The following is a 14,663-nucleotide window of genomic DNA, read 5'->3' on the forward strand; positions in this document are numbered from 1 at the left end:
TTAATTAGGTGGTGATGTTGAATTTCTAATTTATTTATTTTTATAATCGTGATGTCTGAGCCAGCTTGTGCATACCTCAACTATTTCATCGGCCACCTGCTATCTCCCACCAACACATGGACCAGGTTTCGAACTTTTAAATGTGTAATATCATTCTATCAACATTGCTAATTGTAATAGGGAAACACTAAGGAGGGGTTGTATTGTTTTCATCGAAGTGAGACAGACATGTCCATAAATAGTAGAGCATTTGATAGAATACCCTTAAATGATAATTACAAGTAAGTTTTCCCTACATCTTTTTGTAACTGCATAACACTCGAACTTTTTTTTCTACTTTCCCTTTTCTTTTTTATCTACTCAAACAAAATAAAAAACACCAAAAAACCACAAAAATAGATATCCCAAATGTAACACACAAACAATCCAATGCCCCTTCTCTCTTCAACTTCTTCTCTTTTCTTTCCCTTCTCATTTCCAAAAACTCTTTATACCTCTTCCTCCCAATTTCAGCTCTATTAGCTCCATTTCCCCTTTTACCCTCCAATACCCTTTGTACAATTACCAAACTCTCCCTCCCATTCAAATGACTTCCATCCATGTCCTCCACTTCCAAACTCACTTCCCTTACCTGCATTTCTCCTACCTCGGACCCACCGCACGTGACCACTATCTCACACAGCACGTGGCCGCTGTTTTGATCAACGGTCAGGATTGAACTAAACCGCACTTGCACTTCACCTGTCAACCAATGCCGTTGTACCGAAACAGGTTTTAAAGAAGATAGATTTATTGCTAGCCGTCGGATAGGATCAATCAAAATCCAACTCAGCCTCATGTATTCAATCAGATCCGTACGCGCGTCATCATCGTTTGGGTGTTTGATCGTCGTTAAAATCACGTCCTTTGGATCGATCATGTCGATTCTGAATGGTGAACACTGAAACCAACTCGAGGTCGTATCAGTCTCTTGCACTTTACTGGAAACTACGTCGTTTTTGTAGTGTATATCGACGGCTGATATTAACTCCAACGGTAGATACAAACGGTTTATAGTATTAGAGGATGCAGTTGAACATATACCTTTTCTGTATATGTTCAACTGAATCCAATGCTTTCGACTCGAAACACATGTACATATATAGAAAAGATATAAAAGGTTTATATATATAGCATGTAGGTCCTGCTTTAAATTCACTGACTCTAAATCTTGAATTAACTCGTTCTCGGGAAGAGGGAGGGGGAAGGACTGAGAGAAGAAGGCACGGTGACCGCTATCAGGGAAGGTGGAGATGATGTGTCTGACACGTGGAGTGGAAGTGGACGGCCACGTGGAGTGGCAAACACGTGACCATAAGTGGTTTTCGGAGGAAAGGTGAAGGAGAGTGGTAGAGGAACAACTCGTAGAGGCTAGAGTTGGTCCGTCAAGGCGAGTAAGAATATGAGTTTCAACTATATCTGAGTGCAAATCGGAAAATCCGGTAGCGGCGCCTTGCTCAGCCGTGATGGTGGCGATGGTGGTTGGTAGATTATGGAGAGAGGAAGTCATTTAATTTATGTGATGGTTTTTCAAGTGTAAAATTTTGGTTTGTTGGGAGTTTGAAGTTTGTGTGTATTTATAGGTGTGTTTAATGGGAAATGGAAAGTGAAAATTATGGGGAAAACCAATAAAGCCCTTTCTATTTTAAATAATTACGTCTATTTGGTTCTCGCTGCCAAGGTGACTCGGGATTTTTTGCTTTAATTGTGATTCCTTGCACGCATTTCGATTATTTTGACGTGTTACGTACCATTTGTGAAACTTCGTAGGTGTCTTTTCCAGCTGATTTTTTCTTTTATTTTTCTTGTGACTTTGGACATTTTAGATCGCGATGTAAAAAAAGCTTTTGAGCAAAGTAAAGATTTTATAGGAAAATATTGGAATATAATCTAAATTTGATAAGTTATTGTAAGTTTACGCGACAATCTAATATTTACTCTATAAGATTAACAATATATGGGCAAACATTAGTCATGAGTTTAGCACGTTTCGGAAGGGTAATTCCAAGGGTTATTATATTTACATCACATTTTGAAAAAGGGATAACAGTTGAGAAATCAGCCCTTACCATCTAGCAGTTAGCAACACATTTTTTTTTTTTTTAGTCAGCAACACATATATCGAGTAATTTTGTCTAAGAAGACTTGGTTAGATGAGAAGAAATCACATACTCCCTTCTTTCAGTTTTAGTGACATTTTTTCCTTTTAGTTAGTATAAAAAAAAAGGACACCTTTCTAAGAGATTTTTTTTTTTTTAATTATCTACATTCAAATGAAAATTAATTAACTTGACTCTTAGGAGATCAATGTAAAAATTAAAGTACTAGTCCAACTAAGAGGCAGCTTTCAAAGGCGGTCCCAAGTGGAAGCCAATGCATGAGGAATTACGTATACGATCTTCATATACAAATAATTAATAAGAGATACATGGAGACCACAAGATCATTATATTGTTAATTGCCGGTGATTTAACGCTAGCCTTGTATTTACTTTCTTAATTTAATCCTCAAACCTATGCTTTGATATATATATATATATATATATATATATATATATATATATATATATATATATATATAAACTGATATAGTGATCACCAAAAAGTCTACATCATAATTCGTCATGAACATTATAGTATTATATTTTACGTGAACTGTTTTTTTGCTCTAAGCCTCTAGCCCTTTTTTTAATTCCTTATTTGTGTTACCCCCATTCTTTCCTACCATAAAAAAATGAATTTTGTCTTATGATAATGTTCATGTAAGAAAAATCAAGTTGCAAAAGGTCAAACTCGGAGTCCAATCACTATTGTTGTGATATCTTAAAGTCGTTTTCAGAGTGCATCATACTCTAAATAATTGTGTTTAAGAATATACATGATGAGACTGGTAACTTGAGAGTCCGGAGCCAAAATGACTTATTTTTGCAGCCATTAGATAAAAATAGTATGCTTTTTTTTTTTAGACCAAAATGGGTATTTCGTTGGATAACTAACGAAATACCCACACAAGTACTGTTCCGGTGCCGATGAATTTCTTGCATTTCACTACATGTGTAGCGAAATGCAAGATTTTTTTTTTCCTTTGCATTTCGTGAATCAATTCACGAAATAGGCATTTTTATTTTTTTGCCATTCGTGAAATTACTGTTTTATTTTTTTATTTTTCCTTTGCATTTCGTGTATCAATTCACGAAATAGACATTTTTTTTTTTTTTGCAATTCGTGAAATTTAAATTGTTTTTTTTTTCCTTTGCATTTCGTGAATCAATTCACGAAATAGGCATTTTTAATTATTTTTTTTTCAATTCGTGAATAAAAACGAAACTGATTTGTATTTTTTTTTTTTTGCATTTCGTTGTGCAATCAACGAAATATGTGTTTTTGTTTTTTATTTCGTGAATTGATTCACCGAAAGTGATTTGTTTTGTTATGTTTTTTTTTTTTTTTTGCATTTCGTGACACAATCAACGAAATAGGTTTTTTTTTTTTTTTTTGCAATTCGTGAAATTAATGAAAGAAACTGTTTTTTTTTTTTTTTGCATTTCGTTGTGCAATTCACGAAATAGCCTTTTTTTTTTTTTTGCAATTCTTGAAATTAATTGTTTTTTTTTTTTTGCAATTCATATAAAAACAAAATTGGAATATATATATATATATATATTCCAATTTTGTTTTTACATGAACGAAATAGAATAATTTTTTTTTTTGGTATTTCGTTTATATAAAAACGAAATAGTTTTTTTTTTTTTTTTTTTTTTTGCATTTCGTTTATGTTCCAACGAAATAGGATTTTTTTTTTATTTCGTTCATATTCCCTTTTTCTGCTCCCCACTTTTACCCTATATTATTTTACCTTATCCTCTTCATTCTCCATTCTCCATTCTTCCTTCTCCATTCTCCATTCTCCCTTCTCCATTTTCCGTTCTTCCTCTACCTCCATTCTTTCTCTTCTTCCGTTCTTGATTCTTTTCTTTTTTTTCTACTAATCCTATCACAAGGATTCCTCAACTTTTGCACCATAATCTTCTTCAAATTGAGGTAATTTATTAATTTTATAAGTTTTTACATATATTTTTTGATTTAGTCATTATAAATTAGTTCACATTTATTTTTTTGATTTATTTATATGTTATACTTAGTGTAGTAGACTATAATAAAGAAAACAAAAGTTACAAGTTTAATTAATCAATAGTTGGTAATTTCGGTCGTTGCTTCAATTAAAAAAAGCTTTTAAAAAATGTTAGTAGAGTTTATTGGTCAACGAACTACAATTAAAATACTTAAAAAACCATTGAAGCTACTGATTAAAAAGGTATAAATTTATATTATAAAATGTTCTTTTAGTTAGTCATTTTCATAGAACAACAGTTAAAAAAAAGATGAAGAAATTGTGAGGAAAGTAAGATTGTTAAATATAACATAAAGATATTTGTATCATTTGTTGAGTCATTTTCTATGTTCAAATTGTGACTAGTCGTTGGAGATTATTTTCTGTTGATAAGCATGAAGAATTTTTAATTTTCAAATTAAAAGTATAAGATCAAGAAACTGTGAGGAAATTGGTGTTGTTTTTGAAGCTAATAGACAAAAATAGCATGTCCTTTTTTTTTTAATACCAAAATGGGTATTTCGTTGGATAACTGACGAAATACTATTCCGATCCGTTAAAAAAAAAAAAATTCCTTGCATCCCCTCTCCAGTCATATGCTTTGTTTTAAATAGAAAAGAAGTAGTTATATGTAAGATGAATATTATTATGGCAATTAATTATGAGCTTAACCAAAAGTTTAATTACATTTCGTTCACCACATAGGGAACTGCAATTATTTTTTGACAGTTGTACTCTTATTAAATTTTTTTCTTTTCTCACGTGATAATATATCTTATAGTTTGACCTTTATTGACTTTCCTATTGAATATATAGTAAACAATTATGTAATGTGTTGTCCATTATTCTAATAGCAGTGGCTTGGTGTTGGAATGTTATAGATATGGATCGCCCCAAAGACACTGTACATCCAGGTCCAGAAAACTATGATTTATTAATACTCCAGCATGAGCATCGATCCCAGGCTGTGTGGGATGGAAATTTGACAGGAAAGAACGCATGTTTAACTATACGTCGTGCGGATCATGAATTCTGGAATCACGTGAGGCAATACCCTTTACATAATCGCATCCTTAATTACTTTGAGAGGTGTGGATTTGGGGGAGTTTTAGCAGTAGGTAATGTGCAGTATGATGAAGGAATCATCACTGCACTTATTGAGAGATGGCGTCCAGAGACGCATACATTTCATATGCGGACTGGCGAATGTACCATCACACTGCAGGATGTCGAGGTGTTATATGGCATTCCCGTGGATGACCACCCATTGGTGCAGAGAAATGTTAAAAATATAACTAAATCAAGGTGACGGGAATTGATGTACGATCTTACTGGTTGGTTGCCCGGAGAAGAAGCAATTATAGGTAATAGCATGTTGGTAATAACACAATTATCTAATCATTTGGAAACCTTGATTGCCAATAATGATATTATTGATGAACACACTGATGAGGCTGAGGTACAAAAGAGGGTCAGGTTGTACCTGCTTTGGTTGATTGGTGGCAATATATTCCCTGATAATAGTGGTTCAAAACTTAGTTTACACTTTTTGCTTGACTTAATAAACCTTGATGCAATAGGCGGGAAAGCTTGGGGATCAGCAGCATTATCATACTTGTACAGTTGTTTATGCCGTGTTTCGATGGCCAATAGCCGTGATGTTTGTGGATTTATTGCTTTGTTACAGGTACGCGAATTTCAATAATATATTGCTCTACTTTAGTAGAAATAAGAGATCAAGCAGCATTCTTATAACCACCATTACCCAAATTTTGAAAAATGAAATTAGGAATCGAAAGTCGAGCTTTATTATAAACACTAAATGTACCACTATAGATAATGCAATCTGGATTATTAATATTTGTGTATAATTCTAAATGTCAGCTAACCATATTTCCTTGAGTTGTCACGCTAACAATTTAAAAGTATTGCTTGATACACGTTTAAATAGTCAACTTCTCTGCTATATTTTAAATAATATTTTAGATTTCCTAGTGTTATAATTTGTATAATAAATCATTAAAATTATAATAGCTTGTCGAATAGCTTGCACAACAATATTAGCGCATTATCGGAACCCAACCATAACAACACAATTTTCATGTGTATTTTCGGGTTATTTTATTTAATTCAAAAAATATTTATATAGTTAAATTTACTTATACAGGTTTGGGCTTGGGAGCGAATAATCCCGATGCAGCCATTACTTCGTCCCCCAAGAGTAAACGAACGAGATATTGTGTTTGCGCAGAAGTGGACTCGTCGTGGAGTTCGTGAAAGCGAGGCACGAGCTGTGCTAGTAGTTTGTAGGGATGTTTTAGACAACCTAACTGATGATCAGGTATTTTTCCTTTTAAATTTTTTTGATAAGAAATGTGAAAAATATAACAACAATAGAGTTTTTATAGATTTGTTCATATTTTGCTTCATCCGTACTATGATAATGGGTTAATTTTGTTTTAATTTGTTATAGCTAATTTGCTACAACTTGCTACTTGTTGTGATATTTTTTAGATCCCATTTATTCTTTTAGCATAATTAGTATTTTGTCTAGGTTTGTTTTAATGGCTAGAAGGTTACTAAAGTATTTTATTTTGTTTTTATTTCCATCAAAATTCATTATGGAATTTTCAAGTTAGCCTGTTCTTCTTATGCTTTGGAACTGAATAAAAAAGAAAGTGCTCCTAGCAAGGATTTGGTCATGATACGCTTTCTAATCTTTACTTAACAAAAAATGCATAATGGATGTTTGTTGTAATGAGAAAATTTATAATTTGTAGTATAAATTATAAATGACTGTATAATATTTTTGCTATCGTAGTTTGTGTGGGAGCCTTATACAGAGGCCATCAATGATGGACTTCCGGAGTGGTGCCGACGTGGTCAAGACATTTGGATGGTGCAGTTGCCACTCATTTGTGGGATCTACCGAGAGTGGCACATGGCGAGTCGGGTCAACAGACAATTTGGTAAGGAGCAGTCTGTTCCGGGACCAATCCCCCCACATAGACCATTTCATTTTTCATTGGACAAGCGATTTAAGATAAGTCAGGAGATGGGGGAAATTTTTGAGGAAGCTGAATATTTGTGGGAACGCCGTCGGGAACTAATAGTTGAAGCTCCATATACTACTGTAGCTCCCGGACCGGATTCTGAATATTTTAAATGGTACCGGAGGTACTCCCGCACCTTGATAGGAAATCCAGAACGTATCGTGGATAGGGGATACCAACACCTCGCAGGGAGGCATGAAGCACTGGTACGTAACTTTTGGTGCATGTCAAGTTAAATAGACAGTTAATGAAGTACTATATAGTTTTCTAACATTTGAGTAGAAACAAAATTACTGGTAGTACTAATTAATATATCTTGAAAAATAGTCTACGAATTTGACTTACTACACTCATCCAATGCCAGTATTCAGGCAAATTTACCATGAAAATCTTAACCTAGGTGCTTCGATTTTTATACTTTATCTCTTTCGTTATTTAGCAAAAAGACTGTATAATAATAAATTGACCATGATTATGAAAGTAATTTAGTTATATTTTCTAAGTAAACCATCATATAAAGGATTTGGAACCGATTTACATGCAAATACATGTGTATCATATGTATTAAATATTATAGTAATATTAATAACTATATCGTATATGATACACATTAATTTCTTTTTGCCAATCAGTGGCTTTCTTACGTCACTGTTGGTTATATATTTTTTTGTAGGCTCGTGGAATTCATGGATTTAGACATTTGGCTTACAGTGTTCAAGAAAGTCCGTTAGAGTGGCCTTCAGATTCTCAGGGTATGAATGCATTGATGCAAAGGTTTATTAACATGTCGACTGAGTCTCTGAATGCTGCTGCAATGGGGACGAGGTTGACATTTGATCCCGATTATATACCACCAGCAGTTTATGTGGCATCGCCTAAGTTGCCAACTGGTCGACGGGATCGTGCAAATGTACGTCGTGCTGGTAACCCACGGGGTCGAGGTCAGGTGGCGCACCAGCTTATTGATGACGATCAAGTTGACGATCTAGTGCCACACCCAGACCCGGCTCATGCATTCTGTTGTAATGTCGGCCCATCTATGACTGCTTCCTATCATCCACCTACGCATTTACCCACCCCACATCACCCATCCAGTCCACATGACCCACATACGAATTTACCTAGCCCATATTATCCGTCGATGGAATTTTCCGACCCATCTATGACTGCCCCAGAAGCTCCATGTCACTCATCTATGGATATACATAGCTCCCACTATCTGACCATGGATATGTCTGGCCCATCTATGATTCGGCCGGAGGCTCCATATAACTCATCTAATATGGTCACTCCACAAGGTTTCACCCCATTTAGACCTTCCTCACAACCTTGGAGCCAACAGGCTTTGGACAACCTCCTTTTCCAAGTTCCTCAGACTAGTACCTCATCTCGACCTCCAGCTAATTTTCCCTGTGATGGAAGGAGGCTCAGTTTTAATGATGCATATGCACCTACGCCAGATGTTCAGGACTTAGAGGCACAGGTTCGTTTTGAATTTAAATTTTTATATATATAATTTAAGTGTCGCATTAAAAAGTAACTTTTATTTTGTATGATATTTATAGGGTGCGGAAGGGATGCATGAGGGGGTTGCTCCGCACAGATCTCGTAGGGATCTCCGGCCAACACAATGTGTCACTGGTGGGAGGAAAAGATGCACACGTAGGGATGCATGAGGAGCTTTAACAACTTATTTTGAAAATTTATTGTGTATCTATGACTATATATGACTTATTATAGCGACATATATTCCGTCAATATGAATTATGGTGTATTTCTGACTAATTAGACTTCTATATGAATTGTTTTTTTAATAAATACGAAAATTGCATGTGGGGTTTAGACCTTTCTGCACCATGTATTTTTCTATAAATAGTCTTCCATAGTACCTTATTCATCTCACCACGCTAAAACAAACTCTTTCAAAATGTCATCGTGGAATCCATTCTTCTGGCAACACGGCCCAATGACATATCGCCCAGGTGACATTTTTGAGTCAATGGGTAGGAAATAGGTTTTGGAACGTGAATTTGAGTACTCGCTTAATCCGAGCGAGCGCTACAATAGACAATACATTAGCAAAATGAGGAGAGAATGAACTACCACCTGGATGAAGCTCATAATATTGAGACCGATTTAAGAAGTCGTGGCCTGCATCGTCCAAAACGCCGTGCAATAGGCATGCCGCTCACATCACCCCAAGAACTGAATGTTGCATTGAACCGCATTCGCGAAGAAAATAATAGGATGCGTTTGCGATGGTTGCGTTTGGAGGGACACAGATTGGGGTTAATAGTTACCCCTGATTGGAACTCAGACTGCGAAATGTCTGATGAAGATGATTTTCCATAAGAATTTTCTGTTGTTATGTTGGCTAGTTAAGTATTGTATTTGTACCTTTTCATTTTTCAATGTTATTTCAATTTGTATTTTATGCGAAATGCTATCGTATTCATCTTCATCTTCATCTTCCTCTCCATCTCGTCCATCTTCATTATCGAGTGAGCGATTTCCCCCCTCCCATCCGAGAGCGTCGTAGTCCAAGCCCCACAGTTCACAGCGCCGTAATCCAACTCCCCTCTCCTTTATGTTTTTTTTTAAAACCATCCGCTGAAAAAAGGTTTTTTAGAAATAATTTCCAAGTAAAAAAAAATAAAATAAAAAATTGAAAGCTATTGACAAGCTTCTGACAATTTTTTATCCTTGCATTTCGCAAGGTCAGAAACAAAATATAAAAAACTTAAATTTGACAAGTCCATGACGAAAAGTTATTTATAAACTTGGATTACTCCAATTTTTTATTTTACATTTTCGGTGCATATGCAACGAAATGCAACAAAATTTACATTATAAAGAACTCTAACTGGTCATTGTTATCTTCGGGTGAGCGTTTACAAGCAAGAGCCATTTTTTTTTATTTTGCATTTCGCAAATTATCCAAAATCTTCGACTGAGACTTAAAAATCCATTTACTATCCAAAAAATGTCGAACAAAAAAGAAAACACTCCTGGAAGCTCTTCCTCACCTTTTGCTTGGGCATTCCCGGAAAACAGAAATGATAACTCAAGTTCAGAGTCACCCAACAGCGACTGGGGAACATGGGATCCATATGATTTTGAGATGGACATGTACAACCCGCACATGCTTGACGAACGAGAGGATGATTTTCGTATGCTGAAAAAATAAGATCCATGTGAGTACTACTGCAGATTACGCCGTGAATGGGAGCATAGGTACCATGAGTCAAATATGCTCATGAATGAGCTTGAGCAACTGGGGGCACCCAAGCCACGTCGATTCTCTGTGTGGATGGAACGCAGGGATATGGTAGAATATGAGATAGCTGTGAAACAAATTCGAAAGGAGAATAATAGGATGTTGGTGAGACGTTATAGGTACTATATCCTTAAGCTCGCTGAAGAACAAGCTGCGACAACAAATCGCACGCTAACAGAACATGAAAGAGCAAGTGTTTTAGCACACGAACTTTACAAATCGGATGATGACATGCCTAATGAACTCCCTTAGACCAACTATGTGTTATGTTTTTTAATTTTAAATTATAATGTAATTTTATGTTCATTCAATAAAGTGTTGTGGAAGTTCTATCCAACAATAACTGTTAAATTAAAGACAAAATTAAACTCTACAATACGAACCGTTTATATTTTAAAGTAAGGACGACAACATATTATTGAAGGACGACAACATATTATTGAAGATTACATAAGATAACAAAGATTACATAAAATAACAATAACATAGAACTCATGAAAAAACTTAACAGTAAACAAGCAACAACAACTACTGAGTACGATTGGGGCAACGATTTTTGTTATGACCGGTTTGCCTGCAAGTTCCACACCTCCTAGCCATGCGAGCAGGAGCAATATCCATTTCATTCCTCCTTCTAGTTGTTCTCTGGGCTCCAGAAGTTCGCTCGTATGCAGTGTTTGCAATTAAACAGAAGGGACTTGCAGGCCAATATGCCTCATCACCCAAGGGAGAAAACTTTCCACTGTATGTTTGCTTTTAATACCTACAACTATAGTACTTGCTAACATAGTCCTTAGGCTGAATTTTACGGATCCGACAGAATTTAATTGCATGGGAACCTGGCATGTGGTAGTTTTTGCATTTCCCACACGAACATTTTTTTCCATTGTCAGAGACTTTATGGACATTTCCACCCTTACCTTCGTGTGCAAATGTCAGAATCTCGAAGACCCCAATCACAATGTTGTAGTTCATCATATCAGTGTGCATGGCGGCCCTATCCCAATATTCATGGAACTTCTTATCAACACCGGGCGGCCAAGTCTTCTTATTTACCATTAGCAGAGCAGCAAGGGCGCTTCTTTTAACAAAATGATCAAAAAGATTCTTAAAGGTCAAGCGAACCATGGCAGTAACAGGCAATCCACGGGCTTTCTTCAATAAACCGTTGTAAGACTCAGAGACATTTGTCGTCATAGCCCCCCACCTATAACCACCGTCCTTATACAATGTCCATTTTTCCTTCGGAAGCTCGCTTAACCACATATGCACTGCAGGTGACAAAGTTTTAATTTGTTGCATCCTCATTTGGTATTTCTTCTTCTGGTGCTCTGTAGCAGCCAACCACATTAGCTTCTCAAGATCAGAGTTAAGAAACTTTTTGTTAAAGTTACTTTTTAAATGTCGAACACAAAATCTATGATGTGTGGTGGGTGGATGTAACCATTCATGTGTCATTACACATTGCAAGATCCCTTGGTGACGGTCAGAAATTAGTTCAATGCCTTTTCTATCACAAACAACATGTCTCCATAATAAACTGAGAAACCAAGTCCATGACTCATAGCTCTCACGTGCAACTATAGCATATGCAAGTGGAAAAATATTTCCGTTTGCATCAATGCCAACAGCAATCAACAATTTCATCTCATACTTACCATAGACATGGGTGCCATCTATTGAGATGACCGGCCTGCAACTTTTGAATCCATCGATACTTGGTTTAAAGGCCCAGAAAAGATACTTGAAGATGTGTTCGCCTTGCATTGTAGTTGACTCGTGTGTCCACTCAACAATAGTGCCCGGATTGAAATGTTCTAGGGCAGCCATGTATCGAGGAAATGCCCTAAAAGAACCTTCGAAATCACCATACACCATCTCAAAAGCTTTCTTACGCCCTTTTTGCGCTTTTCTATAACTAGGAGTTAGTGATGGATGCCTTTTATAGTTTCCTGAACAAACTTAATACTGATTTGTGCATTGATCATAACATATGGTATCAACGAGGTAGCAATCATGTTGCTATTCAAATTGAAATGATCCTCTGTATAATCATCCGTATCACAATTATGTGGCTCAATCATTTTTCCTGCTTTCCACATACCACTTCCGATCAACGAAAAATGGATCATCCAACTACAACCTTCCTCATGCCGCTTGCAAATAACCTTCCAAAATGTACCTTTGGCTTGATCTGTTTTATATTCTTTTTTTGTGGGCTATATTATAGAGCCTCACTGCACCTTTCATTTGCTTCTTGCTGTGAAATAACATACCTATTTGCATGTACAAGAAAAAATATCAACTCCTAATTACACCAATTAAAATCACAAAATTCAAAAATAATATATTATTAAAAAAATTAGTCGCACGAAACTAACCTGATTCGATAACTTTAGGATTACTGGAATTCCAAAGTGCAGCCCGAACAGACCCGTTATCTCTCATGTATGCAAAATCTTTCGGTTCTACTTCTTCTGCATTATCCAAATATGGGATCACATTTGAATGATAATTAACACTAACATTACTGGGGGCCGCAACATCTTCATCAGAATCGTCACCGTCAGCAGACGATTGATCATCGTCCGTCCCTTCATGATCTAATGGACTATCGCTATCCGACTCATTTATTATATCATTAGCTAAATCGTTATTGCTCACAATTTGTGTGAGTTGAGTCAACGTGGGGTTATCTTCAAAATCGTTATGCCTATAAATAAGAAAAATTCATAGAATTTACGAGTCAAATACAATTATACAATCCATGAATAAAGTGAATAAAATATGATTATATTTACCTATCACTGTCCAATTCACTTGGACCAGGATGTGAAGGGTGTCGTACATTACAATTCAAATTATGCAACTGCGTAGTAGCATTATTTGGTCCACCCGTCTCACGATTCTATCCACTCCAATCAAAGTTATGATCGTGCGTTTAAGCCATACCATCATACTGTGTACCATAATTAGTTGTATCATTTGACTGACTACCAAATCCTACAATTGTTTGTTGTTGAACTACACCCCTTGAAAAACCAATATTCAAACTTGGGAGATAGGTAATACCTCCAAAATCGAACTCATTGTCGGTCGGTACTTCGACCTGGGTAGAGCGTTGAACTGTAGCATACATGTCAAGCGCCGCTATGCATATGTGATTTTTAAAAATCTCAGGACAACGAAGAAATGACAATAAAGATTCATCGTCCGTAATTGGTATCTCACCATAAATTGGTGAACCATCGGCTGTAAATGAACTTGGACATCGTCCGGTTATAACCACCGATAGTTCAGGATCATTTACGAACATTTTACTCCTTAAGACGTGTTGCAGACGATCATATTTTAGGGAAATTGGAAACCTTTGCACAACTTCGACATAGTTGTATCTAACCGAACCTGCTTCATACACAACTTCACCACTCCAAAATAAATACACTTTAACATGAGTTTCCGTCATCTTTTATGAAATATATGAGAGAAAAAATAAAAGTTGAAGGATATGAAACAGATAAGAGAAAAACAATAGATGAAAGATATAAGATGGATAAAAGAAAGTTGAAAGACTAAGGATATACCATAAGTAAAGATAGGACAATATTTATAAATGAAGAAAAGTAAAAAATTTCGCAAATTAAGTCACGAAATGTAAAAGATATTATTTTGACAACTATTCAATGCTCGTCTGAAACTGATTGAACCAACAGAAATGAACAAAAAAATAAAATTAAAACCATAGCGATATGGAGAGCAGAAAAACGGTAAAAGGGGGGGGGGGGGGGGGGTCATTATATACCTGCAAAATGGAACAAAACATTTCGTTGGTATATAAACGAAAAAAAAAATTATTTTCCTATTTCTTTTTTATATAAATGAAATACGAAAAAAAATATATATATTCATCCTATTTCATTGGTATATGAATGAAATAAATATATATATATATGTATTCCTATTTCGTTTTTTAATACACCAAATGCAAAAAAAAAAAAATTATAATTTTCTATTTCGTTTTTTTTATTCACAAAATACAAAAAAAAAAAACCTATTTCGTTCATTAAATTACGAAATGCAAAAAAAAAAAAAAAATCAGTTTCCTTCATTAATACACGAAATAAAAAAAAAAAGTTTCGTTCATTAATTCACCAAATACAAAAAAAAAAAAAAACCTATTTCAT

General features: G+C 35.3%; 1 protein-coding gene across 1 annotated transcript; it reads right to left on the minus strand.

Annotated features, from left to right (window-relative positions):
- Positions 1 to 231: 231 nt before the first annotated feature.
- LOC132605439 (F-box protein At2g27310) lies at positions 232 to 1,675 on the minus strand. Its single transcript, XM_060318585.1, has one exon. The coding sequence runs from the start codon at positions 1,547 to 1,549 to the stop codon at positions 353 to 355; it is 1,197 nt and encodes a 398-aa protein (XP_060174568.1). The 5' UTR covers positions 1,550 to 1,675; the 3' UTR covers positions 232 to 352.
- Between the last annotated feature and the right edge of the window lie 12,988 nt (positions 1,676 to 14,663).

Source organism: Lycium barbarum, chromosome 8, assembly GCF_019175385.1.
Source record: "Lycium barbarum isolate Lr01 chromosome 8, ASM1917538v2, whole genome shotgun sequence".
In the NCBI taxonomy this organism is placed as follows: domain Eukaryota; kingdom Viridiplantae; phylum Streptophyta; class Magnoliopsida; order Solanales; family Solanaceae; genus Lycium; species Lycium barbarum.

What these genes read in the sequence shown, in the direction of transcription:
- LOC132605439 (XM_060318585.1), bottom strand. Translation starts at nt 1,549, where the DNA reads ATGACTTCCTCTCTCCATAATCTACCAACCACCATCGCCACCATCACG.